The sequence below is a fragment of the Plecotus auritus genome (genome assembly GCF_963455305.1).
Source record: "Plecotus auritus genome assembly, chromosome: 8".
In the NCBI taxonomy this organism is placed as follows: domain Eukaryota; kingdom Metazoa; phylum Chordata; class Mammalia; order Chiroptera; family Vespertilionidae; genus Plecotus; species Plecotus auritus.
The window spans coordinates 45,151,478-45,179,257 of record NC_137782.1 but is presented as its reverse complement, the minus strand read 5'-3'; the positions used below and the strand labels follow the sequence as shown (position 1 = coordinate 45,179,257).

The window sequence follows — 27,780 nt, the reverse complement described above, 5'->3', positions numbered from 1 at the left end:
CTTGTGGTGGCCATCTTGTGTCCACATGGGGGCAGTCATCTTTAACCACATGGGGGCAGCCAACTTGTGTGTTGGAGTGACAGTCAATTTGCATATTATTCTTTTATTAGATAGGATTAGGTAGGACAGAGGCCTGATGCATGGGTGGGGGCTAGTTGGTTTGCCCTGAAGGGTGTCCCAGATCAGGGTGGGGGTTCCCTTGGGGCGTGGGGCGGCCTGGGTGAGGGGCCTGTGGTGGTTTTCAGGCTGGCCAACCCCATGGCGACCCAAGTGGAGGCCCTGGTATCTGGGATTTATTTGTCTTCTATAATTGAAACTTTGTAGCCTTGAGTGGAGGCCTGGGCCGCCAGGGTGTGTGGAAAGCTTGGCTTCCTCCATTGCCAGGAAAACCCAAACCTCCTGCTCTCTCCGTGGCCGCAGTCATTTTGGTTGGGTTAATTTGCATACTTGCTCCTGATTGGCTGGTGGGCAAGGCTTGTGGGTGTAGCGGAGGTACAGTCAATTTGCATATTACTCTTTTATTAGATAGGCTTTTTTGCTAATCCCCACCAGAGGATATTTTTCCCATTGATTTTTTAGAGAGACTGAAAGGGAGGGAGGGAGGGATATATAGAGAGAAACATTGATGTGAGAGAGACACATCCATTGGTTGCCTCACACATGCGTCTGGACCAAGGCTGGGGATTGAACCTGCAACCTAGGTACATGCCTTTGACCAGGAATCAAATCCATGACCCTTTGGTGCACAGGCTGATGCTCTAACCACTGAGCCAAGGCTTCAATTTTATTTTTTAATTAACATACAGTAGAATTGACTTCTGAGTGAGCCAGTGTACCAGCTTATGAACTTTATCACATGTACAGATCCATGTGACCATATATACTAAAGAGTTCCATCACCCCAAAAATGCCCTCGTGCTGCCCCTTTACAGCCACCCTTCCTTCACCCCTACCCTGGTAATCACTGGTCATGTCATAAACAATGGGGTGCCAGACCTACTGACCATGAAGTCCTGCAGTTCAGAGGAATACATATTTTTGGGGTTGGACAAGTGGAGTGGCTGATGCCATGGGAACGGAAGCAGGGCAAGAGAGGCTGGAGCCAAGGAAACAAGGAGGCCATCTGTCTTCGTTCCCCCCTAACCCGATCTCCCTTTTCTTCCTAACGCTGTTCTACTCGGCAGGCGTTCTCTCATTGGTTAGCTGCCATTTCTCTGCACCTGGGTTTCTGGAGAATCGGCATGCTGTCCACAGTGGCCACTTGGCCCAGGAAAATTCTTAGTTTTCCAGGGTAATGGGTGGGCCTGTGGTCTGGGTGTTGAGTTAAGCTTGGTTAAGCAGAACTGCCTCAGATTCTGGAGACCAAGCTCTGTGACTGGTGCTGGGGACTGAACACCATGGTAATTGGAAGCATGATCTAATGTTTTATAAGTGGATCTGTAAACAATAGTAACTTTCATAATGCTTACACTTCTTAAATTCTCAGAATACGTCATATCACTTCTCCTTCTAAAGCAACCAGCCTCTGGTCATACTGCTTTCTTTGTTTTCGCTCATAGTGACCCTGTTCCCCAAAAATCCAGCAGAGAAGAGAAACCTAGCTCCTTCAGCCAAGATCAGATTTCTCCCTACCGAGTTGGCTGCAAAGCATTTTTTGCCCAAGAAGAAACGGATTGCAGTGTCACCTGCTGGACATACTGAACTGTGCACACTTATGTTTAAACAGCTCATTTACTTAATAGTCAACTGAGATACTGGGGACACGAGAAAAATTTTAAAGGAGGGCTCAGAGAGCTTTGAGGGTACCAATTTCCAGTTGTTCAGACTCTCTGTGTACTCTCTCCAGAGCATATAGGCCTGGGAACATGCGGGCAGTGGAGCTACTTGCTGTCTTCCTTCTTGCCTTCCTGAAGGTTTATTTCCCCCAAATTCATGTATTGAGGCCTGATCCCCAAGGTGATGGTATTTGGAGGTGGAGCCTTTGGGAGGTGATTAGGTCCTAAGGGTGGAGCCCTCACAAATGGCATCAGTGCCCTTATAAAAGAGACCTCAGAGAGCTCCCACTGGCTGTCTGTGAAACAAAAAGTAGGCTCTCACCAGATGTGAGATCTCAGACTTCCAGCCTCCAGAACTGTGAGAAATAGATTTAGTTGTTTGTTATAGCAGCTCGAGCAGACCAAGACACTCAGTGCCAGGCATCATTCTAAGTGCCGCATGTTTATTAACTCTTTACAAGCTTCAAACAGAGGGACAGTATGAAATACCATAGTATATTATTGCAGAACACCTCCTTAATCAAGGACACCCATCAGTTACATATTTTGTATTATTTCAAGGGGCAAGAGGTAGAAAGTGATAATTAACATTATATTTCCAAGTAAAAGAGTTCTGTATCAAGAATAAATTGTGTAGTTTCTTACATTTTTTAAAACAAGACCATCCTTTATTTATTTACTTTTATTGTTTTCAGAGAGAGAAAGGTAGAGGGAGAGAGAGATAGAAACATTAATGATGAGAGAGAATTATTGATCGGCTGCCTCATGCAGGTCCCCTATAAGGGATCTAGCCGTAACCCAGGCATTTGCCCTGACCAGAACTCAAATGGTGACCCCCTGGTTCATGAGCCGATGCTCAACCACTGAGTCACACTGGCCAGACATGTAGTTTCTTACAATTTATTCAGATTTGTAGGAGAAACATTATCATTACCTGTTGTCAAATGATTATTGGTACTGTAAGTGCATATTCACTTTTTACTTGAACCCAAGCCTCCTTGCTCTTGTTTATCAACAGCTTCTTTGCTAACTTAGTTATAACCACCACATAAATATAAAACTTCTATAAACTTAACAGGTAATGTGTTATAGATCCTCTAAATCCTTTTTGTTGTTGTATTTTTCCCTGAACCCTGTCTCATTCCAGCAATAATCTCATTTATAGAACCTGTGGACAAAAAGGGGCCAGAAACTAAACCTGATAAGCTTAGGGAAGGTCTTTGTGGCAACCTTGCAAACTCAGAGACCTCAAGTAACCACATAGGATGATCTGTGGTCATCATGGGCACTAAAAATATTTATAGGATGTGGGAAATTACTAGTACATCCTTTGCAATTGTTAAACTTGTTTAAAGAAAAAAACTTAAAGAATGTGGGAGGGGTATAAGTTTTGCCAAATTCTTTTGGAATTACTCAAATGGAGATAGTCGTTATGCCCAAGAATTGTTGTAAAATATAAGTAGCAGATGCTTGATAAATAAATGGTGTGTCTTGTGGAGGTGGAGCCTAAGAAAGAAGACACCTACCAAGAAGGGCTCCTGGTGGGTAACTGGGCTCAAAATTTTAAAAAATAGAGCATAGCAACCATTTTTAAACGGGGGCCTGTCACCCTAGCCTGCACTGCATTCCTGCTATCTTGAGCCAGAGGAGTTCCTGGAAGCCTGTTTCAACCAATAGGACTGAGACTTTCCCTGACCAATTGGAGCTACACAGGTATATTCTATTAGCATCAATCTGACCAACCAGACTGCAAGGATTTGGAGACCTCATTTACATGAGATCAAACCAATCAAGGACCAGAGATGGGACTTCTTTCTATATTTCAGCATCCCTTTGGGTAGACTGAAGATTGTGTTTCACTGCTGGAGCTGAAAGGCTGAAACACCAACCAGATGGGCAGAGTGGAATTGAGCTGAAACCCCACCCCAGTCATTTCACAGCGTGCTGTTCTTGCCATATTACAATCGAGCTCTTTGCACTGAATAAAGTTTCCTTATCCACTACACCCCAGATTGGCATTGAATTGGCCACAATGACCATTGGTTGGCAGTCTGCCTTCCTTGATTTCTGGGATTATTGAATTTATGTACTAAAATATTGGTAATGGTGCTGATGAAGGTTTTGTGAAGGAAATGCCAAAGCTACGTGAAAAGAAAATGTGTGTGACCAGTAAAATGTGCACTGCTCAGGAGCCCACCGGGATGGGACACCCCACAAAGCCAGAGAGTTCAGGGGGTGAGGTGTGGGCTCCCCGACTTGAGACCTCAGAACCTCATTATAAGCCACCGGGTCAGATCCCAACATTGAGGCCCCAGTCCAAGGCGCCAAGTCAGAGAGAGCAAAAGACACAGAGGGAGGTCACGTCACCAGCAGGCGCTCAACTCCGGATTGCGCCCTGAGGAGGCGGGGCGAAGGCGGGGAGGGGCGGGGCTATGCCTGTTCCCGGAAGAGTCCGGGGATTGGTGGGCGGGCCGCGCCGGGGGCGGGGTGACGCTGGTCCTATAGAAGCGGGGATTGGTGGGCGGGGATTAGTGGGCGGGGCTAGCCCCGCCAGGGGCGTGACTGGGGCACGTGAAGCGGCCTAGGCGCGGCAGCAGCGGGCGGGTGAGGGACCTTCCCTGGCTGGGCGGGCGGGTTGCCACCGGGACCCCGGGAGTCGCGCCTCGCTAGGCATGCAGAATGGTTGTCGAGGCAGGAACGGAGGGCTCCGGGCGCAGCGGGTCGGGTTGGGGGGTTTGGAGGGGCGGCGCCCACCGCCTGGTCCGTGTAGCCGGCGGTGACTGAAAACCTGGTGTCTCGTTCAAACAGGGCCGGCGCAGAATCCGGGCTCCGCGGGCGCGGAAGGGCGCACCCTCCGTCCCTAGGCCCGCCGCAAACGGAAGCCTTTCTCTCCCCCGCAGAGCTTTTGGCGGTGGCTCTGGATAGTGCTGCATGGCCCGGCCCCGGGTCAGGGGTCTCTAGCTCTCGCCGGCATTAAAGGCGAGGGTTGCAGCTTGCGGGTCTGAGCAGGTCGGGCTCAGTTTCCTTACCTGTAACATGGAGGTGATCCCTGGTCCCAGGACACTGGCACCATGTCCCTGAGGCCTGGGTCTCGCAGACAGGGCCACCAATCCGCCCCCGCCGCCAACATGGGGTCCCGGGCGTCATCCTGGAGCTGAGTCGGTGTAAACTCGTGGAGCACCCGCACCTGTACGGGGACCTTCCATTCACACCTTTGTCGTCCCTGGTGTTTGCACGGAGGAGTGCGGAAAGATAAATTGTAAAACTGTGTTTGGGATAAAGCTCTAGATGGGGAAAATTGGACGTTCCTGCCCGTTTTAGTGGAGGGTTTTTTGCAGACTCGAAGCCATGATTCAGGTATTGATATATTGTAACGTATGCCGTGAGTTAATGGGGACAAAGATTGATTTGTAGGTATTGTAGACGGTTCCAGGGGCTCCCAGGGTCACTCCTTCCGTACCCACTAGTTTCACTAGTGAAATTTTGTTACTCCCCAGGAACTTCAGGTTTCAAGAGGGGAGTGAAAAGGGTACTTATTTCGAAAGGATATTTGCTTTTGTTCACTCCAACTCAGCGCTTTCACCTTAACAGATTCCCATCAGCAGGTCCCAGTTGATGTGGGGGAGGGGAGGACAAGAAATACTCAGAAAGTGAGTGCGAGGGAGAAAGTAGCTTTGACTAGTAGTTCAGATGATGCTTTTGGCCCAGCCCTGGAGGGTTGGCTTCGCAATCTGGTCTGTTGACTCTCCTTTGATGAAAGGTGCAGTGTAAGTAGTTCCGTCTTCCAGTGGCTCTACTGGAAGGCCATGGGTTAATTTGGCTGCAAAGAGCATACTATGAAAGAGAAGATACCGCAGTGCGTTTTGGACTTGTGGTATTTGATGACCAGGAACCCAAATAAAAGTGCCCAGCATAGCATGCTGTCATAGACATCCTCCTGTTTACATTTTTGGTGATAGATGGATGAAAATTTGACTTATTAACGACCGTGAAATCCCTCTGCGGCATTCATGGACTGTCTTGCTGGGCTCTTTCAGATGAGAGCCTCAGCTGAACCCATCCGAGTTGGCTGGGAGGTTTGTAATAATTTATGGCTGGTATTTGAGGAGGAGGAAAGAGGCACTGAAAATAAGCACTTTGATCTCTTCTCACTGAACTCACACTGCACAGCTCTGGCAACTTCCTCAGTTGCTGAGCAGCTTCCCGCTTTATGTCACAGCAGATACAGTCACTCCCCTTTCCAGAAATCACTTTGGATTCTGATACTAAACAAAACATGCTCTTTAACCAGTGTGTCAGTGCCCAGGCATCAGCACTCCTGCATGTGGTGGGATCTTGTGAGTTTGCAGCTCCGGGTCTGAAATACTGCCTATCTCTGGGGTATAACTGAGCCCTTTCCAACCACTAGATGGGATTCAAATTGTCAATTGAAGGAGGGGACAAGCAATTTTGAAAGTCCCAATATATAGCAGAATCATTTTTGTTTCATATGCATTTCAGATTTTAAGGTGAGGCATCAGAGGATTTCTCCCCCCCACCCTCGTATTTGTGGGGTGGAGTGGGATGTGGTGGGTCTCACACATGGGAAACTGGGTGTTAGAAAATGCACAGGGGGATGGGTGCAGGTAGATGGAGCTGCTTATTCTAATCGGGCCTTCTTTCCCATGTTGCCTTTAGCAGTTTCTGGACTCAGATTGTCAACTTCCTTAAACAGGGTTTATCAGCCTCTCCTGGGGCTTTTCTGCTATGTTGTGCCCTTGTGACTGTAAGAGGTAGGCTGTGACATTTTTGCTGGGATCCTTGGAGTGATGGTTGCCTCTGTGGTCATAGTAAGTGAAAAGTTCTCTATGTGCTTCAGGAGAGTAAAATTAAATTAAATTTTTAAGTGCTGATAAGTCAGCATTACTGAGAAGTACCTACTTTTGGTTTTCATCAGATTATCTTCAACCCAGGCCCTTGCTTCTTTATCTGCCATTGTGACACAATCTTGGGTACATTTTCCTTATGAAAAAGGTGGGAGATCAACCCTAGCCTCTCACTGCATCCCAAAGCTTTCATTTCTGCCTCTGCGGTCACTTCCTGGAGTCCTCGTGATGACTGCTGGCCAGGAAGGTGGGGTAGGAGTTCATGACCCTGAGCAGTCGAGTGACTTTTCCTCATTCCGGCCCTGTGTAGAGGCAGGATTGACAGGTCGCTCTTCCCTCCAAGAATCTCCAAGGCCTGCCCTTTGGTTGAAGATGTCGGTCCTCGCTACTCTGTTTAAGTATGTGGATGAAAATCAGGATCGCTACATCAAGGTAAGGGAATATTTATTTATTCTAATGAACTTAAAATCCAGTTTAGTCCTTTGGGGCAGGGGAACTAATGTGAGTTATGCTGTTTAAATCAAGTATTAAAGACAGACAAACACTGCATGATCTCATTTCTATGTACAATCTGAACAAGGAACTCAGAGAAGCAGAGGGTAGAATGGCGTTTGCCAGGGGCTATGGGAAGTGGTGAGTTCCTGATCCTAGGCAAAGGGCATACACTTTCAGTTATAAGAAGAGTAAGTTCAGGAGGCTTAATGTACAGCATGGTTACCATAGTTAACAATACTATGTTGTAAACTTGAATCTGCTAAGAGAGTAGTTCTTAAGAGTTCTCACAGAAAAAGAAGTGTGTGTGTGTGTGTGTGTGTGTGTGTGTGAGAGAGAGAGAGAGAGAGAGAGAGAGAGAGAGTGTATGTATTCAGGGTGGGGCAAAATAGGTTTATAGTTGTTCATATGAAAAATAATACAATAATAAATAATATGAGAATAAACTGTTTCCCTTACAACTGTAAACCTACTTTTGCCCCACCCTGTATATATAAGTCTAGAGATCTTTTACTTTACCTCCTCATTACAGTGTAGAAGTTATAATTTTGGCTTTTGACAGAAAGTCTTAATATATGTTTCTAGAAATGGCAGAGCTAATTGAAATTTTTGTTTAATCTTCATCTATAATTTCTTGAGGTAGATTAAAGACCTCTTTTGCATTTAGGATGTTTTCAATGATTCAGTAGCATTATAGATTAATCTGTTACTTGAGTTTAATTTAAAGAATCATGCTTTAAAGTTATTCTTGGTAGCCACATTTCAGATGAAATATTTAGAGTTCTCATTCTAAAACTTATACTTTAGAGAACTTGCCATTATAAGGATGATAACTAAGCTAACCTGAACTGAAAATCTTGGGTAGTTTCTGTACCCCTCATTTGTAATTTTGTTAGATTCAGATATAAAGGTATTTATGGACTCTGTACATTTTATATTCACCTCATGCTTAATGGTTAAAAATACGCATTCTGACATGTTTCTGTTATGCTATATAGTTCTTGCTACAGGGTCAGTAAAAGTAGGTTTTGATTGATCTATTCTTCCATGTGTGGTCAACATGTCAACATGGAGTGGCCACAGGTAGCAGGTCAACATTGGGTGCCTGAAACACAGCAAAGGTATGGATGCCTTTCTTCCTTTAGGAGTATCTTTTGAGAATTCCTTTTTGCTTATTGTCCACAAACAGAAGCTTGCGGAATGGGTGGCCATCCAGAGCGTATCTGCGTGGCCCGAGAAGAGAGGGGAAATAAAAAAGATGATGGAAGTGGCCGCTGCGGATATCAAGCAGTTGGGCGGCTCCGTGGAACTGGTGGATATTGGAAAACAGAAGGTATGAGTGTATGCTCAGATACCCTGCTTGTCTTTCACCAGAAAGGCCTGATTTGGATATAAATCTCTGTGTGGTTTCTTCAGTTGGACTGGGGCACAGGTTTTTGTAATTCTCGGCATTTCTCTCCAGGAAGGAGAACTACGGAGGGTTACCCAATAAGTTAGTGTAGAGGCTGTTCTTAGAAAATAACTGAGATTCACCAGAAATCAGTCTCCTTTCAAACTAGGCAGCTACACTCTATCCACGTAAGTGTAAAAACACGAAGACTCCCATGGTCCCCACACTCTGTCTCCAGCATCCCGACTGCGAGGAATAGCACTTTTTCTTGAAAAAGAGGAACTTTGTGTGTGAGCTGGATTCTGACAGGAAATTGGTTTCTAACTGATGTGAACAGTCCACTCATGCTCAGTCATTCCAATGATTTCAGTCCCATGTGAATTACATGTTTCATGCCATGTATTTTCGAAGATGCAGTATCATTTTCTATTGCAGGGTGTGGCAAGGTTTGCTTTATCTCAGTTTTCTTGCCTGATGGTGTGTCAGTTGAGGTCATTGTTTCTGGATTTTACTGTGGACAGTCAGCTCAGTCTGCTCTTTTCATGAGTGGAAGCACCCGAGGCCCAGGTGGGCTTTGCCTCCACTGGGAACCACACCAGTTCCCAGTGGAGATAAAACCTGGGCCTCCTGATTCCAGTCCAGCAGTGTTTGTGAGGGCTGCACAGGGGTACCTGTGGGGTTACTGAGAGTTACTTACGCTGAGTATTTATGAGTGGAGTTTACTGGAAAGACAAATCTGAGGACCTGCAAAAATCCCGGCAGCCTGGTGCGTTCCTGAATGTATGGTATGCCTAGGGGTGCTCAGAGCCCCTGGAGCTTGGGATGGACACTTTCATCAGCCCATCACTCATCCTGATAGGCTTGTCATTTTTACTAGTTGCTCATTTACCTCTTGATTGTAAATTGTTAGTTTAGTTTCATTACCAGTTTAGTCTGTGAGTTTATTAATGTTTATTTCACAAAGACTGTGTTCTAGTAACTAGACGTGTGTGATGGTTCTAGCATGAGTAATCCTTACCCAGCAGCGACACAAAATTATGTGAACTTTTCACCCTCCTGCAACCCTCCCCCCACCCTCCCCCCTGCGTTTTGCTGGTGGTACTTTATAATGGTGACAGGTTTCCCTGTTGGAATAGAGGAGCTGGCAGAGCTGTTACAGGGTGCAGGGCCGGATTTTAAAGTGTCGGCTGGAGAGTTGAGCTGGTGTAGGCATAGGAGAAGCACTGAGCCTGCCTTCACTTCCTGCATTGCTATTCTAGAGAGAATACCATGGTTAATGCATTGGCCCCGTTCTTACGGGATCATTGGAGACCAGAAAACCTTCCAGAGGACCTGCTCCAGTGCCTACTCGTGCACTTTCCTATGACTTAGTCACTGCATCCTGGTCTACAGCCCTTTCTGTGCAGAATGAATGTGATTTTCAAATACCCATCTTCTGCTTTAAGATCATAGTAGTTTTTATCCATTATTTAGAAAATACTGAACTAAGTTGCATCCCAAACTCGCCTCTCATAACATGTTTTGTTGTATAAAAGTTAGAAAAAACAATCTGCCTTTAAAAATTTACCAAATTGCCGAAACCGGTTTGGCTCAGTGGATAGAGCGTCGGCCTGCGGACTGAAGGGTCCCGGGTTCGATTCCGGTCAAGGGCATGTACCTTGGTTGCGGGCACATCCCCCGTGGGAGGTGTGCAGGAGGCAGCTGATCGATGTTTCTCTCTCATCAATGTTTCTAGCTCTCTATCCCTCTCCCTTCCTCTCTGTAAAATATCAATAAAAAATATTTTTAAAAAAATTTACCAAATTGCCTGCAATTGGTGAACATAATTCAGTCTTTGTACTCTGGGTTATAGCAAAGTAACTTCTTGTTAATTAAATGACTCAGTTGAGCAATATGATCTTAAACCCTACAATAGAGGGAGGTTGATGAGAAGGGATAAGAACGCTTAAGGTATTTTAATAATATCTGCCATAAACACCAGGTTTTTAAACAAAGGCTGTCTTCATATGCTTCCCTTTCCTCTTACAGCTCCCTGATGGCTCAGAGATACCACTTCCTCCCATTTTACTTGGCAAGCTGGGCTCCGACCCCCAGAAGAAGACAGTGTGCATCTACGGCCATCTGGACGTGCAGCCGGCAACCCTGGAGGACGGCTGGGACAGTGAGCCCTTCACCCTGGTGGAGCGAGACGGTAAGGACGTTCTCCTGGCAGAGCAGTGCTTCAAATCCTGCTGATTCTTCACCAGCAGAATGACCAGTACTCCCTTGGCCATCTTCCCAGAACAGGCTCTTGTGACCTAATGTAGAAATCGGCTTCCAGAAGTTTACACGTGTGCACCAGACAGGAACATGAGAAAGCCTTCCCATCCTGTGGAAACGGGGGTTTGTGGCCTTGGGTCAGTGAGGCTTCCCCAGCTCTGAACTGAGGCAGTGCAGCCCTCACATGCTGAGTCTTTACTTGACAACTCTCTGGAGACTTGGTGGCACTGGGACCCCTGCCTCCTTGAGTTGTCTTCCTCATCACTCCTCCCGCACCTGCACCGCCAGCTTAGAACACAGCCCCTCCTGATCGCACCAGACAGAAGGCTCCCTCAGCAGACTCAGCATCGAGGACACTGGAAGAAGCCGGGGGGTGCATGCCTTTGTCTTGTACACCTCTGTGCAGCGTGGTCCACACACATCTTCTGCTTTAAGATCGTAGTAGTTTTTATCCATTATTTAGAAAATACTGAACTAAGTTGCATCCCAAACTCGCCTCTCATAACATGTTTTGTTGTATAAAAGTTAGCAATCACCCCCCTGTCACCTCGTCAGCATTCCTCACAGAACAATGATGCTTTTAGGAGAGATCTTTAGCTTTTGTGAAAAGTTGGGTTCAATTTAAAAGTAAATTCCCAGGGTAGTGATAGCTTTAAGCCTTGTACTACTTTGGGGTGGATCATGTTAAAACTGCCAAACATTTGAAAACAGTCTTAGGAATGAGGAAGTCAGCTGACCAGGACAGAGGGAAGCTGAGCCCCTGGCAGGCATGGCCATCTGTGTTCTGCTCTGGTCGCCCTCAGGTGCTTTGTGTCACATGACAGCAGGCCAGGGGGAGGCCTTGTTTCCCCAGGAGGGTTCCCAGGAGCAGGGATGCAGAGGGGAGGGACTGACTCCTTACACTGAGGGGAAGCAGTATTGTGCTGTTAGATTTCAGTGATACCCTGGAGCAGTGGTCGGCAAACCGTGGCTCGCTAGCCACATGCGGCTCTTTGGCCCCTTGAGTGTGGCTCTTCCACAAAATACCACGGCCTGGGTGAGTATATTTTGAAGAAGTCGCGTTAGAAGAAGTTTAAGTTTAAAAAATTTGGCTCTCAAAAGAAATTTCAATCGTTGTACTGTTGCTATTTGGCTCTGTTGACTAATGAGTTTGCCGACCACGGCCCTGGAGAAATAAGGGACAAGCATAAGTCCCATTATTTATCAGATTAGATGTGAAATTGGGGTGGGGTGAGATTTGTCCTTCTCTTGATAAGGGCATATCATGCTTCCCAGCCCTGCCCAGGTTTTCCACCCTTATTGATACCAGCTGGTTATGGAAGTCGATTTTAACCACTGGCCCACTGATAGTAAGCTCCTGGACCTGGGTCTGAAGTTTGTGCCCTGAGTCAGCAGGATCGTGAGCACTGGCTAACTGCCACATCCGTGGGGGACGGGAGAGGGACTTGGAGGCATTCACGTGGCTGCCTTCAGTGACGGCAAATTCTCCCATCATTTTAGCAATAGTGCTGGGTAGAGACTTGGGGCTCCTGATAACAGGAAAATGGGCTTCCAATGTCAAGAGACTTTCTCAGGGCAGACGTATGTGGATTCGCTAAGATGTTACCAGATGTTCACCGAGGGTTCACTCTCCATCTGTCTCCTTGTCATTGTAATGCTATGAATTTGCTGATTGTTTTTCCAGGCAAACTGTATGGGAGAGGTTCGACTGATGACAAGGGGCCAGTGGCCGGCTGGATGAATGCCCTGGAAGCCTTTCAGAAAACAAGTCAAGTATGTCACCCTCCTTGAGCCTGGTTCACCCCATTCCATCTGAGGGTAACAAGGCCGGGCTTCTCAAGATCAAAGATCACTAGGATGTGAGACAGCAGGCTCCCCCCAAAGTGTCAGCCCAATGACTCAGATTTTAGATGAGAGGTTGTGTTCCAGCGTCAGGAAACACTGCAGGTGTAATTGTTTTACAGCATTCAAGGGTCGCACTATTGATGACTCGGCAGGAACCCAGGCTACACACAAATGACCCTCCCACCTGGACTGTGATAGCGGACAAACCCCTTACTTTCTCTGCATGGTTTACAGCCTCCTGAAAATACATTTATTTTTAGAAATATATTTTCTTAACTAGGAAATCTCCACTCCTTGTTGAAAGTTTGTAAACTTTAGAGAAGTAGAGAGAAAAAGTTGCCTAGAATCTCAACCCTAAAAGACTTAATGTTTTGGTACTTACCAATCTTTTCAACTGTTTTTAACCTAATTGTGATCAAGTGTACAGATGGTTTTTGCATCTTGCCTTTCTCTTGTGTCATGATCAAATTAGAATTGTAAGACAAGCGTGTTTGTTAGAGCGTGAAATGGTAGATCCGAATAGGGCCCAGGGGTCCATTTTGCACAGGAGAAAGCCATGGCCCAGAACCACTGGATGGCAGTGCTCCCATGGCCGCCACATGCTGGGCACAGGGACTGAGGGCAACTGAGAGAAGGGGTGGCCGTGTGCAGGGCAGAGCCACCCAGAGCAGCTCCACCTACCTGTTCCATATACCAAGGTCCCCAGAAGAAATCCATCTGAGGGGCAGAGGAGGGGAGGTATGCCTGAGCAGTGCCATCCGGGGGCAGTTCTGAACAGGACTGTGCAAACTTCAGTCCCAGTGAGGCCCTGCCACGCCACAGCCTTCATTTTCTCATGTGTGAAAGGCCACCTGCCTCACCGCACAGCACTGGGGAGACCTGGTAAACTGCAGAGAGGAGCTGGATGGACAGATGGCAGCATCCACTCTTTAAGAAAAGGTACTTTAGTGCGAGCAGGAGGTCATAGTGCAGGAGTACCTTCTAAATTAGAAAGAGGCTTTCCTCCCTCGAGGGCACTGGTGGTGGCCACAAGGGTGTAAATGAAGACACCTGTGGTTTCTTTGCTGGGTGAGCACATAGATCCCTGTGACTCAGAAGTGTGGTCACCTGAGGAGTTGCTGGCAAGGAGCTCTCAGTGAGGATATGGCTGTGACTGGAGTCAGGCTTGTCCCCTGACACAGCCCAGCACCTGGGGACTGAGGGTCACTGGGAACCGCACACCTCCTGCCAGAGTGCTTGGTCTGGAGGAAGTTGGGTATTTGAAATTGGTGATTTCACATTTGGTGACTTCCTGTCTGTTGTCTCTAAGAACTAAACATGTGTGAAAGCTAAATGCCTGCGACACTCTTTTCCTATCACAGGAAATCCCTGTTAACATCCGATTCTGTCTGGAGGGCATGGAGGAGTCGGGCTCCGAGGGCCTGGATGAGCTGATTTTTGCCCAAAAGGACACCTTCTTTAAAGACGTGGACTACGTCTGCATTTCTGACAACTACTGGCTGGGGAAGAAGAAGCCCTGCATCACCTATGGCCTCAGGGGCATCTGCTACTTTTTCATCGAGGTATCGGCCACGTTTCCCATGTCCCATGGTGATTCCCCTGTGGTGCTCCATGCCCAGTGCCATCAGAATCAGCGTCATCCACCTTCAAGCTAGGGTGTGTTCTTTGCAGGATTGTCTTGCACAGTTGAGGAAAGCTGAAGTGCTAGTCCATGTAGGAAGACTGAGACTTACGCAGAGCATTTTAGGAAGACTTCCTTTCAAAAGTGACAGTGTTCATATTTTAGCCCCTAAGTGATCTTAAGGGAACTGGGACGTTACCCTCAACACAGAAGCCCAGGAGGATGGACGTACCACTCACTGGTGGGCTAAGCCTCGGTCTTCTCCTCTACACAGAAAGGTGGGGGGTTTCTACTGCACAGGTGATTGATGATTAGTTCCTGCATGTGAGGGTGGTCTATAGACTCAAAAGTTCTGTGAATGATCATAGTTGCTGTGCTGAGCACTCACCCTGTGCAAGACACCTTTCTACCTGCTGTACGAATAACCAAAGGGGACACAGTAGCTGGGAGGTGAGCAGTCTTACTCTGCTACAGGCGAGGAGGCAGAGGCCCAGGGCTGTTACTGCCTTATCCTGGTTACATAGCGTGGCAGCAGTGGGGCGGACACTGACTTCAGGTCCTTGAGCTTCAGGTCCCTGCTGGCTCTTTTTCCTGGTTGTTGTTGCCCTTATAGTAGCTCTTGGAAGGTATCCCTGAAACCACTGCAAAAGGCTCTGAGAGCTGGGGGAATTGCCCTACTCAGTACTGCTAGCTCACCTGTGCTCAGTACTCCTATTCACCTGTGCTCAGCACTCCTAGTTCACCTGTGCTCAGCACTCCTAGTTCACCTGTGCTCAGTACTCCTAGTTCATCTGTGTTCAGCACTCCTAGTTCACCTGTGCCCAGTATTCCTAGCTCACTGTGCCCATCGGTATTCCTGGTTCATCTGTGCTCAGTACTCCTAGTTCACTTGGGGTCAGTATTCCTAATTCACCTATGGTTATATTCCTGGTTTACCTGTGGTTGGCATTTCCAAGGGTATTTTCTGTTGTTTCAAGTTTTATAATTTAGGAAATGCCTTGCTTTGCTCGTTGAGGGAGCAAATTTTGATTTTAAAAATTGCCTGTCAGATCTTGTGAATGTTCTTGGTTCAATTTACTGTCACATGATAAAAATAAGCTCCCGCTAAGCAGCCCAATAGAGTGGTCTTTGTTCCTTCCAGGTGGAATGCAGTGACAAAGACCTGCACTCTGGGGTGTACGGGGGCTCAGTGCACGAGGCCATGACGGATCTCATTACGCTGATGGGTAAGCCGGGTTTCAGTCATGACTTGGTGATTTGGGAGACCAGCTGGTGGGCTATTTCCAGGCTGTCATCAGCATTTGGTGCATTCCAGCGTTCTTCATGAACCACTTCCCTGTTACTCTGCGGCTCCCTTGCTCTGCTCACTGTTCCCTTTAAAAGATTGGGTATGGATGCCTGGTTTCTGCCTTCCTCTTCCTCATACCCTTACCTCCCTGTGTAGCTAAATTCTGTCTCGCCTCCAGGACCCAGCTGGGCACCCCTGGCTCCTTCATCCCTGTCTGGCCCTGTCCATCCTGTCCCCTAGATTCCCACAACTGTCCTTCCTCTGAACATGTACTAGGTGTACTGGTTAATAATGCAGATTTTTTTCAATAGATGAGTTACACATATGTTGATAAATATGCGGTGCGATTTTTTAAAAATAAATCTTTATTGTTCAGATTATTACAGATGTTTCTCTTTATTCCCCCCATAGCACCCCTCCTTGGAGTTTCCCCCCACCCCCACCCCATGCCTTTACCCCCGCCACTGTCCTCATCCATAGAGTGTAAGATTTTTGTCCAATCTCTTCCCACACCCCTCACGCCCCTTCCTCCTGAGAATTGTCAGTCCACTCCCTTTCTATACCCCTGATTCTATTATATTCACCAGTTTATTCTGTTCATCAGATTTATTATTGACTTGATTTTTAGATTCACTTGTTGATAGATATGTATTTGTTGTCACTTTATTGTTCATAATTTTTATCTTTACCTTTTTCTTCTTCTTCTTCTTCTTAAAGAATACCCTTCAGCATTTTATATAATACTGGTTTGGTGGTGATGAACTCCTTTAGCTTTTTCTTATCTGTGAAGCTCTTTATCTGACCTTCAATTCTAAATGATAGCTTTGCTGGGTAGAGTAATCTTGGTTGTAGGTTCTTGATGTTCATCACTTTGAATATTTCTTGCCATTCCCTTCTGGCCTGCATAGTTTCTATTGAGAAGTCAGCTGACAGTCATATGGGTACTCCCTTGTAGGCAACTAACTGTTTTTCTCTTGGTGCTTTCAAGATTCTCTCTTTGTCTTTTGCTCTTGGCATTTTAATTATGATGTGTCTTAGTGTGGTCCTCTTTGGGTTCCTCTTGTTTGGGGTTCTCTGCACTTCCTGGACTTGTAAGTCTATTTCTTTCACCAGGTAGGGGAAGTTTTCTGTCATTATTTCTTCTAATAGGTTTTCAATATCTTGCTCTCTCTCTTCTTCTGGCACCCCCATAATTCGGATATTGGTATGCTTGAAGTTGTCCCAGAGGCTCCTTACACTATCTTTGTATTTTTGGATTATTTTTGCTTTTTGCTTTTCTGGTTGGGTGTTTTTTGCTTCCTTGTATTTCAAATATTTGATTTGATTCTTGGGATCCTCTAGTCTACTGTTAAATTTCTGTATATTATTCTTTGTTTTAGACATTGTATGTTTAATTTCTGACTGGTCCTTTTGCATTTTTTTTGGCATTCTCATTAAGATCCTTGAAGGTCTCACTAAGTTCCTCGGAGGTCTCACTAAGTTTCTCGGAGGTTTCTAGAAGATTCTTGAGTAACCTTATAACTGTGGTTTTGAACTCTATATCCAGTAGTTTGCTTTCCTCCATTTCTTTCATTTGTGACATGTTTCTTTGTCTCTGCATTTTGGTTGCTTCCCTGTGTTGATGGAGTGGCTTTGTGTGGTAGGTGGCCTATAGGGCCCAGTGGCTCAGCCTCCCAAATCACCTGAGGTGGACACTCTTGGTGCACCTCTTTGTGGGCTGTGTGCACAGTGTTGTTGTAGTTAAGCCTTGATTGTTGTTGGTGTCACTGGGAGGAATTGACCTCCAGGGCACCTGGCTGTGAGGACCCGCTGTGTCTATAATGGAAGAACTGCTGTGCTAGAGATACCCTTATGGGGCAGGACTTGCTTCAGTGGGGCTTTGGTGCTCACTGAGTCTGCCCCCTGAGTGTGTCACTTATGGATGTGAGGAGTTGAAATCTGGTATTGTCTCACACTGACCACTAGGTACACTGGTTCCTGGATCTCCAAGGAGGTGCAAAATCAGCTACTGCCTGAGGCCACCCAGCAGGAGCTACAGGGAGATCTGCAGATTTCTCCTCTTTGTTTGGGGTTTGGAAGTTTTGGAGCTCTCTGACCCAGCTGCAGTTTGTTAGGTTAGGCCAGTGATCGGCAAACTCATTAGTCAACAGAGCCAAATATCAACAGTACAACGATTGAAATTTCTTTTGAGAGCCAAATTTTTTAAACTTAAACTTCTCCTAATGCCACTTCTTCAAAATAGACTTGCCCAGGCCATGGTATTTGGTGGAAGAGCCACACTCATGGGGCCAAAGAGCCACATGTGGCTTGCGAGCCACAGTTTGCCAACCACTGGGTTAGGCTGCAAAAGGACAGGCCATTCATATGCAAAAGCCGCTGTGCACAGCTTGGCTGGAGTTGTAAATTGGGTGGGGCTGGGGTCTCAGGGAGGAGCAAACAGCGATGACTGCCAATCAGCCGTCTCTGCATCTCCATGCCCCTGTGTCCCGCGCCTCCACGCAGTAACAATGATTCCTGTGAGCACCTCTGCGAGAAAGCCACCCTCGCTTTCCAACCCAGCCAAACAGTCCAGTTTCTGCCCGTAGGAGTCTGGGTCCCCAGAATATCGCCAGAAACTGGAGTTCAGAGCAGTCGGGAGCTTGTATCTCCCTTCTGATTGAAAAAAACAGTGCACCCAGTTGCCAGCCTGATTCATGTGCCTCTGTACCTCTGCTCTTCCATGCCTCTGCACCTCCAACTCAGTCTCAATGTACTTTTTTCTTTCCTTCTAGTTGTAGAACTTCTACTCAGCCAGCTTTCTCGTGGTTCTGGATGATAGTCCTTTTGTCTTTTAGCTGTAGTTTTGGTGTGGTTGTGAGAGGCAGCTCGTACAGGTGTATACCTTATGCTGCCATCTTGGTTTCTCATGCGATGTGATTTGATATGTATGCTATTTTGTTGTATTGACAACAAGCTTCAAAACTTCATATGTCAAATTTTCTGAAGTTGTTAACATCATAGATATTTTTACACTTAAAAATGTCGAATTTCATGCCAAAAAAAGAGCATTTGTGGGAAGTTTTAATTCATTACTTCATTTTGAAGAAAAGTGCTACTGAATACTTCGGGAAGCTTATGGTGAACATGCTCCATCTCAAGATACTTGTGAATGCTGGTTTAAATACTTTAAAAGTGATGATTTCAATGTGAAAGACAAAGACGTCCAGGTCAACCGAAAAAGTTTGAAGACCAATAATTACAAGCATTATTGGATGAAGATGCATGCCCAGTCTCAAAAACTACTTGCAGAAAGATTAAACATTGCTCAGAAAACAATTCCCAATCGTTTACAAGCAATGGGAAAGATTTTATTTTTTTTTATTCTTTTTTTTTTAAATAAATCTTTATTCAGATTATTACAATTATTTCTCCTTTTTCTCCCCATATCTCCCCTCCACCCATTTCCCACCCCACCTTCTGCCCTTACCTCCCCCCCACTGTCCTCATCCATAGGTGTATGATTTTTGTCCAGTCTCTTCATGAACCCCCCATACCTCTTTCCCCCTGAGAATTATCAGTCCACTCCCTTTCTATGCCCCTGATTCTATTATATTCACCAGATTATTCTGTCCCTCAGGTTTTTAATTCACTTGATTTTTAGGTTCACTTGTTGATAGATATGTATTTGTTGTTCATAATTTTTATCTTTACTTTTTTCTTCTTCCTCTTCTTTAAGAATACCTTTCAGCATTTCATATAATACTGGTTTGGTGGTGATGAACTCCTTTAGCTTTTTCTTGTCTGTGAAACTCTTTATCTGCCCTTCAATTCTGAATGATAGCTTTGCTGGGTAGAGTAATCTTGGTTGTAGGTTCTTGCTATTCATCACATTGAAAATTTCTTGCCACTCCCGTCTGGCCTGCATAGTTTCTGTTGAAAAGTCAGCTGACAGTCGTATGGGTGCTCCCTTGTAGGTAACTAACTGTTTTTCTCTTGCTGCTTTTAATATTCTCTCTTTGTCTTTTGCTTTTAGCATTTTAATTATGATGTGTCTTGGTGTGGTCCTCTTTGGATTCCTTTTGTTTGGGGTTCTGTGGGCTTCCTGGACTTGTAAGTCTATTTCTTTCACCAGGTGTGGGAAGTTTTCTGTCATTATTTCTTCAAATAGGTTTTCAGTCTCTTGCTCTCTCTCTTCTTCTGGCACCCCCATAATTCTGATGTTGGTACGCTTGAAGTTGTCCCAGAGTCTTCTTACATTATCTTCAACTTTTTGGATTTTTTTTTTTTTGCTTTTTGCTTTTTCGGTTGAGTGTTTTTTGCTTCTTTGTAATTCAATTCTTTGACTTGATTTTTGTGTTCCTCTTGTCTGTTTTTGGGTCTCTGTATAATATTTTTTATTTCAGTCAGTGTATGTTTAATTTCTAGTTGGTCCTTTTTCATATCTTCGAGGGTCTCGTTATATTTATCGGCCTTTTCTAGGATATTCTTAAAAAGCCTTATAACCGTGGTTTTGAATTCTATATCCAGTCGTTTGTTTTCCTCCATTTCTTTCGTTTGTGATCTGATTCTTTGACGCCGCATTTTCACTGCTTCCCTGAGTTGGTAAGGTAGATTTGTGTGCTAGGTTTCCAATATGGCCCAGTGGGTTGGCCTCCCCAGTTAACCTGAGGTGGACACTCTTGGTGCACCCCTTTGTGGACTGTGTGTATAGCCTTGTTGTAATTAAGTCTTGATTGTTGTTGGTATCACTGGGAAGAATTGACCTCCAGGCCAGTTGGCTGTAAGGATCAGCTGTGTCTATGCTGGGAGAAGTTCGGTGCTGGAGACAGCCTTATAGGATTAGACTTGCCAAATTGCAATAGCCTCTGTGCTCAGCTTGGATGGAGTGGAGCCTCAGTCTTGGCTTCCTGTCAGCCTTGCCCTTGCGCGCACGTGCGTGCCTTCAGACCTCTGCCTTCCCGGCTCCCGAGTCTCTGCCCGAGAGTCCAGACTCCCCCCACAAGAGCGTGGGTCCCCAGGGGCTCGCCTGGAACTGGGGTTCACTGCAGTCAGAACTGGGGCTCAGTGCATTCAGGAGCCTCTGACTCCCTTCCACTAGGGAAAGCCTGTGGCAACCTCCACAGCCTTTGTGCGCACTGGCGCGCGCACTTTCAGTCCTCCGCCTTCCCCGGCTCCCAGTCTCCGCCCGAGAGTCCAGACTCCCCCCACAAGAGCGTGGGTCCCCAGGGGCTCGCCTGGAACTGGGGTTCACTGCGGTCAGAACTGGGGCTCAGTGCATTCAGGAGCCTCTGACTCCCTTCCACTAGGGAAAGCCTGTGGCAACCTCCGCAGCCTTTGTGCGCACTGGCGCGCGTGCACTTTCAGTCCTCCGCCTTCCCCGGCTCCCAGTCTCCGCCCAAGAGTCCAGACTCCCCCCACAAGAGCGTGCGTCCCCAGGGGCTCGCCTGGAACTGGGGTTCACTGCGGTCAGAACTGGGGCTCAGTGCATTCAGGAGCCTCTGACTCCCTTCCACTAGGGAAAGCCTGTGGCAACCTCCGCAGCCTTTGTGCGCACTGGCGCGCGTGCACTTTCAGTCCTCCGCCTTCCCCGGCTCCCAGTCTCCGCCCAAGAGTCCAGACTCCCCCCACAAGAGCGTGGGTCCCCAGGGGCTCGCCTGGAACTGGGGTTCACTGCGGTCAGAACTGGGGCTCAGTGCATTCAGGAGCCTCTGACTCCCTTCCACTAGGGAAAGCCTGTGGCAACCTCCGCAGCCTTTGTGCTCACTGGCGCGCGTGCACTTTCAGTCCTCCGCCTTCCCCGGCTCCCGAGTCTCCGCCCGAGAGTCCAGACTCCCCCCACAAGAGCGTGGGTCCCCAGGGGCTCGCCCGGAACTGGGGTTCAGTGCAGTCAGAACTGGGGTTCAGTGCATTCGGGGGCTTCCTTCCCCCTTCCGCCAGAGAAAGTCAGCCAGGCTCTCAGCCGCCCTTCCTCTCTGCGCGCACAAAGACCCTTTGCCGTACCTCCAATTCTCTGTGAGCTTTTCTCTTTCCTTCTAGTTGTAGAATTTTCACTCAGCCAGCTTTCCTGTGGTTCTGGATGGTGTCCGTTCTGTCTTTTAGTTGTAGTTTTGAAATTGTTGTGCCAGGCAGCAGTTTAGGTGTTTACCTATGCCGCCATCTTGGTTTCTTCCGCCGGGAAAGAGTTTAAAGGAAGGAAAATGGGTGCCACATCGACTGAACGAAAGGCAAATGGAAAACCAAAAAGTCATCAGTAAAATGTTGCTTCAAGGGAATGAAAGAAAGTCTTTTTTGCATCAAATTGTGACTGGCGATGAAAAGTAGATTTATTTTGAGAATCCCAAATGCACAAAATCATGGGTTGATCCAGGTTAACCACCAACATCGACTGCAAGGCCAAATCACTTTGGAAAAAAGACAATGCTCTGCATTTGGTGGGATCAGGAAGGTGTGGTGTATTATGAGCTTCTAAAACCAGGTGAAATCGTTAATACTGATTGCTACCGAAAACAAATAATCAATTTGAACCATGCTTTGATCGTGAAATGACCAGAATGTTCCAGAAAACACGGCAAAGTAATTTTGCTTCATGATGACGCACCATCACACACTTCAAAACCATCTGCAGGGGTCCTCAAACTACGGCCCGCAGGCCACATGCGGCCCACCGAGGACATTTATCCTGCCTGCCGGGTGCCGCTGCCTGTCCTGCTTAGCAGCCAACTTGTCCCGGGCCCGCAGTGCACATAGGAATTTGTTCATAGTTTTTTTTTTAAACTATAGTCCGGCCCTCCAACTGTTTGAGGGACAGTGAACTGGCCCCCTGTTTAAAAAGTTTGAGGACCCCTGAATTCTAAAGACACGTTAAAAGATCTTGCCTGGGAAGTATTTACCCACCTGCCGTATTCACCAGACCTTGCTCCTTCAGATTCCTACTTGTTCCAATCGATGAAGAAGCAGCACTTTCTGAGCAGCACTTCAAAAAGTACGAAGAAGTAGAAATTGGGTCTCTGAATGGTTTGCCTCAAAACAAGAAAAATTCTGTTGGGACGGTATCCACAAATGACCTGAATGATGGGGGAAATGTGTAGCTAGCGATGGACATTGCTTTGAATAAAGCACTTTTGATGTTTCTCTTGAAATTATCGTGTTTTCTTTGATTATAAAATCCACTATTATTAACCAGTACACCTAGTATGTCATGTCTCTCAGACAGCATCTGCTTCAGCCCGTTTGACATTGTAACTGGCCACAGTGAGGGCTCTTGCGTGGTCGGCTTCTTGAGAGTGAGACCCCAGCTCACTCTCCCTGGCATCCTGTTGCCTCACCATATGGTTTGTTGTGTGTTTCCTTCCCAGATGAATGGTGGCTGCCATCTGTGGAGTCTATTGCTCCTGGGACTGGAGTCTACCCTGTCCCTCTCTCTAGTTCCCTCTCAGCTTGGGAGCAGCTATTTTCTTGTGGAAAGTGCATTGAAAAGGCAATATTGGAGAGTGTCATGGTTTTTAGAGGAGGCCTGGGACCACTCTGCTCAGTGTGTCCTGGTCTGTGACCGTGGCCAGTTCACCTGCCCCTTCATATCTAAGTCTCTTTGTCTTAAAATGGGAAGATGGTACTGCTCACCTCACTGGGTTATTACGGTAGTTAACTGACATGAGCACAGGTACCTGAGTGCTCACGTGTGCCCAGGAAAGGTGACCACAGGGCTCTTGTGCCAGGACTCCCTGCAGCCTGTGCGCTGAGCACCCACCGTTCCCTTTCTCCTCCAGGCTGCTTGGTGGACAGGAAGGGGAAGATCCTCATCCCCGGCATCAGCGAGGCTGTGGCGCCCGTGACGGAGGAGGAGCTGAAGCTCTACGATCAGATTGACTTTGACCTGGAGGAGTACGCCAAGGACGTGGGAGCACAGACCCTGCTGCACAGCTGCAAGGTGCTGCCTTGGCCATGCCAAGACCTGTCCGTCCCCAAGCCTCCCAACTGCAGGGGCCCCTTGGGAAGGAGCAGAGGGGCTGGCAGAGATCTGGGCATTTCTGTGGGCACCTGAGTCATCAGAAGGTGCAGACCATTCCCGGGCTGGGTGCTGAGAGGTTGTTAGAAATGTCGAATACTGACTGGTGACCACATGGGCCCTGGAATACATGCAGAGAAAACCTAGAGGCAGGTAGCTCTCACCTGTTTACGTGTGTGGGATGATCTCTAGGACAGGCCAGAGACGGTGTAAGGCCTACCTGGCAGAGCCCGCTCAGTTCCTGGTTTATGAAGTCTGTATGTAAGCTCACATTCAGGTCAGCCAGCATTAACTGAACTCCTGTGGGGTCTGCATCTCCTTCCTGTGCTCAGGAAAAGGCCAGCTGTGACTAAGAGGGACCTCCCAGACGACATTCCTGTCTCCTCTGAAAGCTGTCCCCTGAACTTCTCTGTCATTTTTTGCAGAAAGATGTTCTGATGCACAGATGGCGGTACCCGTCCCTCTCTCTCCACGGGATCGAAGGTGCCTTCTCCGGCTCAGGGGCCAAGACCGTGATTCCTAGGAAAGTGGTTGGCAAGTTCTCCATCAGGCTCGTGCCCAACATGACTCCTGAGGTTGTCAGTGAGCAGGTACATGGGGCAGTGGGACTCGGGGAGGGGGCTGCCGTGCACCGTCAAAGATTCGGGGGCCAAAAGGTTTTCCTCTGAACAACTGAAAAACACAAACCCAAAACCATATGTCCCCACCTCTTGGCTATGGCCAACTCAGTAATTACTAGAATAAGCAGTTCAGAAACGTATCAAAGATAAAGGCCACATAAAAAAGCATTCTGTGTAAGTGACCTTTGTCAGTGCTGAGGCATGCCCAAACCTGATCTCTGACTTCAGGTCAGATGCTGACTTTGGGTCCAATATGTTATGGTGAGGGTACAAGGGAGCACCCTCTGGGCTGTGGTGAGGAGCGGAGGGGAAGACTCCTGTCAGGGAAGATTTCAGAGGGGCAAATTCTGATTGCTACAGGCCCACCAGGCTTCCCAGGAGCAGTCAACCCGATGGGAAGGTTTGGAGGATAGAAGCTTCCCTATGGGGAGAGGACACTGAGGACTGGCATTTTGTCATCAAGAGGTCTCCCTGAGCCAGCACCTGGCTCTATTTTTAGTCTGGATGTGATCTTTTTTATAAAGCAAGTCAAAGAACAATTTTGAAAACGTAGTTTAAATATTATCATTGTATGGGAACATCTACATAAAGGATGAATTGCTTGACATAAAACATTACCTTTTACCTGCAAATAACTGGCTTTTGATTCTTGATAAAATCCCCTTTTCTATTATCACAGTTATGCAGATCAGCATTTAGCAGCAGAAAATTCACTGTAGACTCACTCTAGACCCATTGTAGACCTGTTATAGTCTCACTATAGATTCATAGTGGACTTACTGTAGGCTAATTGTAAACCACCTGTGTTGACTCACTGTAGACTCCTGGTAGACTTATGGTAGGCTACTTACAAGCCATGTGGACTCACTGTAAATCTGCTGTGGGTCAGGTGCAGAGCTTTATAATACTTTGTGTCTCTTGTGTTTGTGGTTCAGGTTACAAAGTACTTGACAAAGAAGTTTGCTGAACTGCAGAGCCCCAACAAATTCAAGGTGTACATGGGCCATGGCGGGAAGCCCTGGGTGTCTGACTTCAACCACCCTCATTACATGGCTGGGAGAAGAGCCCTGAAAACAGGTCAGACATTCTCCTGGGACGATGCCAGGGCCCGCAGAATGTCTGCTAGGACTCTGCCGTATCATATGACACGTAGCTATATAGTCATGCTCTGAGGAGCATCGACGCTCAGGCTGGGCCGCACCACCAGCCATCCTTGAGAGGGGCTGCTGTCCCAGGGTTCGACCTTGGTGCTGCAGGTAGTAGGTATGCGGGGGAGCCTCAGCCCCCAAGCTAACTATTTCTTTTATTTCATTCCCTCCAGTTTTTGGTGTTGAGCCGGACTTAACCAGGGAAGGTGGCAGTATTCCTGTGACTTTGACTTTTCAGGAGGCCACAGGCAAGAATGTCATGCTGTTGCCCGTGGGGTCCGCTGATGATGGTGCCCACTCCCAGAATGAAAAGCTCAACAGGTGAGGCTCTGGATCCTCAGTCCTGAATCTGGGTTAGTTTCCTTGTGGATACCAGTGAGAAATCCTGTGAAAGCCAGGGCGTCCCCTGCATCCCTTCCTCCTCCACACCTGCCCCTTTCCTGCTGCTAAGAGGTCATTTCTGGGGTCCCCTCCTCCTGTGCTCTCTACTATCTGTCCTTGGTGGAGGGAACACTGGTGGGAGGTAGGGAAGGAAGCCTGTGGGAGGTGGCGGTTCTTTAGAACAAGGTTCACCCAGTGGTTTGTTGATCTTTGTGCTTCCCCGGCGACTCCTGAAGGACCCCTGCACCTTCCTTTTTGGAAGTCCTCATGTCATTACTGGCTCCATAAGCTACTTTTCTCCTTCCTGGCTTATACAGACATGATGGGGTCTTTAACCAACAAAGACGGAAGTTGATCTCTGAGTTGGAAGCTGTGAGGAGAGACCCAGGAAGAGCAGAGGAGGATAGGAAACAGGGGTCATCTTGGGGTCAGGGACTAAGAGGCAGAGGCCCTGCATGGAGGGTGGAAGGGAGAGACAGAGACCTGCATCCTAGGACACCAGGTGGCGGCTTCAGATCCAAACATAATGGGAGGGCCATGATCAAGGCAAGGCCTTTCGTAGTCAGGGGCTAGGTGAGATCCCATCTATTCGATGAGTCCAGGGCCAGGACTGGTCCCTGCTGGGACACTTGGGCTGAGCCTACATTTGAGAACCAGGTGCCCAAATTCTAAAGGCAAGCAAAACTCAGGGCCCGCACACCAGGATGGTGGAATGCTCCCAGAATGCCACATGTGTGCCTGGACCTCGGGACACCAGCCAACACTATGACTTGTTCTTCTCCATCAGGCACAATTACATAGAAGGAACCAAAATGCTGGCTGCGTATCTGTATGAAGTGTCTCAGCTGAAGAACTGAGAGGCCCCGTGTACTATGGAGCACCTCTGAAGGCACCCGCCCTCCACCCGCACCTTCTCTGATCGCTCCAGAAAGCAGTCTGTCTTCCTCCTCTCTTGTCATACCACACACAGACATCCAGGAATGGACACAGGAGCACCAGCCTATCCCTGAATGACATGGCCTACACTGGGCAATTACACACATTCAGTCCTGGGATATCAGTGACCCCGAATGTCAGCTGAATTCTCCGAGATGCTCAGCATGGCTTGGTCTCCAGGACTCACAAGAGTTGTTCTGTAGAAGGTTCTAGTTGACATCTAGTCAGACTAAACAGAGGCCTTGCTGATCCTGGCCCTACCTCTGCCTCTGATTCAGGATCAGGCACACGGTGTATCTAGGTGGGGCGTATGACGAGTGAGGGCCTCCCTTTCTGGTCCCTTGCTGCCCTGCGGTTCTGTCCTTTACTGAACACTGTAACCCTCCTGTCTTCTTGCTAACCCTCCAAACCTGAACCTAACTGGAAGGATCATGTGGTCTGTCTGTGCCGATGAATAAAAAGTACAAATGGAGCCTCTGGATGCGTCCCTGCCCCCTGACTTACCCAGGAGCACCCTGCGTGTGGAGGGTGGTGTGTTGTGGGGGCTTCAGGTGGGGGTGGGTCTTCTCTCTCAGCGCCCCAGGAGGAGTGGGGACTCACGGCCCCTCCATAGCTGTTAGGGAAGTGTCTATCCCCATCCCCATGCTTTATGCTGCCTAGACACCAAAAATCAAGTCAGATTGGTTTAAACCAGTGGTTGGCAAACCGCGGCTCGCAAGCCACATGCGGCTCTTTGGCCCCTTGAGTGTGGCTCTTCCACAAAATACCACGGCCTGGGCGAGTCTATTTTAAAGAAGTGGTGTTAAAAGAAGTTTAAGTTTAAAAAATTTGGCTCTCAAAAGTAATTTCAATTGTACTGTTGATATTTGGCTCTGTTGACTAATGAGTTTGCCGACCACTGGTTTAAACAAATGGAGAGTTTATTGGCCCAGCTGGTAAAAAGCCCAGAGTAAATGGGAAGCAGGGCTTAATTCATTTCAAAGTCTATATAGTTTGTCCACATTGCTGACCATCTTAACTCAGATCAGAACTGGGATGTGAAAAGGGGCTGCTATATATTGAGCCCTCATACCCATACTGATGGAACAGAATGATGACATTAAAAGTCTTTGTTTTAGCCAGCCAGTGTGACTCAGTGGTTGAGCGTTGACCCATGAACCAGGATATCATGGTTTG

General features: G+C 47.4%; 1 protein-coding gene across 5 annotated transcripts; it reads left to right on the top strand.

The window, feature by feature from the left end:
* The first annotated feature begins 4,305 nt into the window (after window positions 1–4,305).
* Window positions 4,306–27,081, top strand: CNDP2 (carnosine dipeptidase 2). 5 transcript variants are annotated; one of them, XM_080686245.1, is made up of 13 exons: window positions 4,325–4,379; window positions 4,584–5,132; window positions 6,951–7,072; window positions 8,322–8,465; window positions 10,551–10,713; window positions 12,466–12,554; window positions 13,988–14,188; window positions 15,389–15,473; window positions 23,281–23,441; window positions 23,945–24,109; window positions 25,075–25,216; window positions 25,461–25,608; window positions 26,456–27,081. In XM_080686245.1, exons 3-13 carry the CDS (start codon window positions 7,013–7,015, stop codon window positions 26,523–26,525), a joined length of 1,428 nt encoding a protein of 475 aa, XP_080542371.1. In that variant the 5' UTR covers window positions 4,325–4,379; window positions 4,584–5,132; window positions 6,951–7,012; the 3' UTR covers window positions 26,526–27,081. The 5 variants fall into 5 exon arrangements, with proteins under 5 accessions (XP_080542372.1, XP_080542371.1, XP_080542375.1 ...); XM_080686246.1 differs by lacking the exon at window positions 4,584–5,132 and having other exon boundaries at window positions 4,306–4,379; XM_080686249.1 differs by lacking the exon at window positions 4,584–5,132 and having other exon boundaries at window positions 4,334–4,379; window positions 6,984–7,072.
* The last annotated feature ends 699 nt before the right edge of the window (window positions 27,082–27,780 follow it).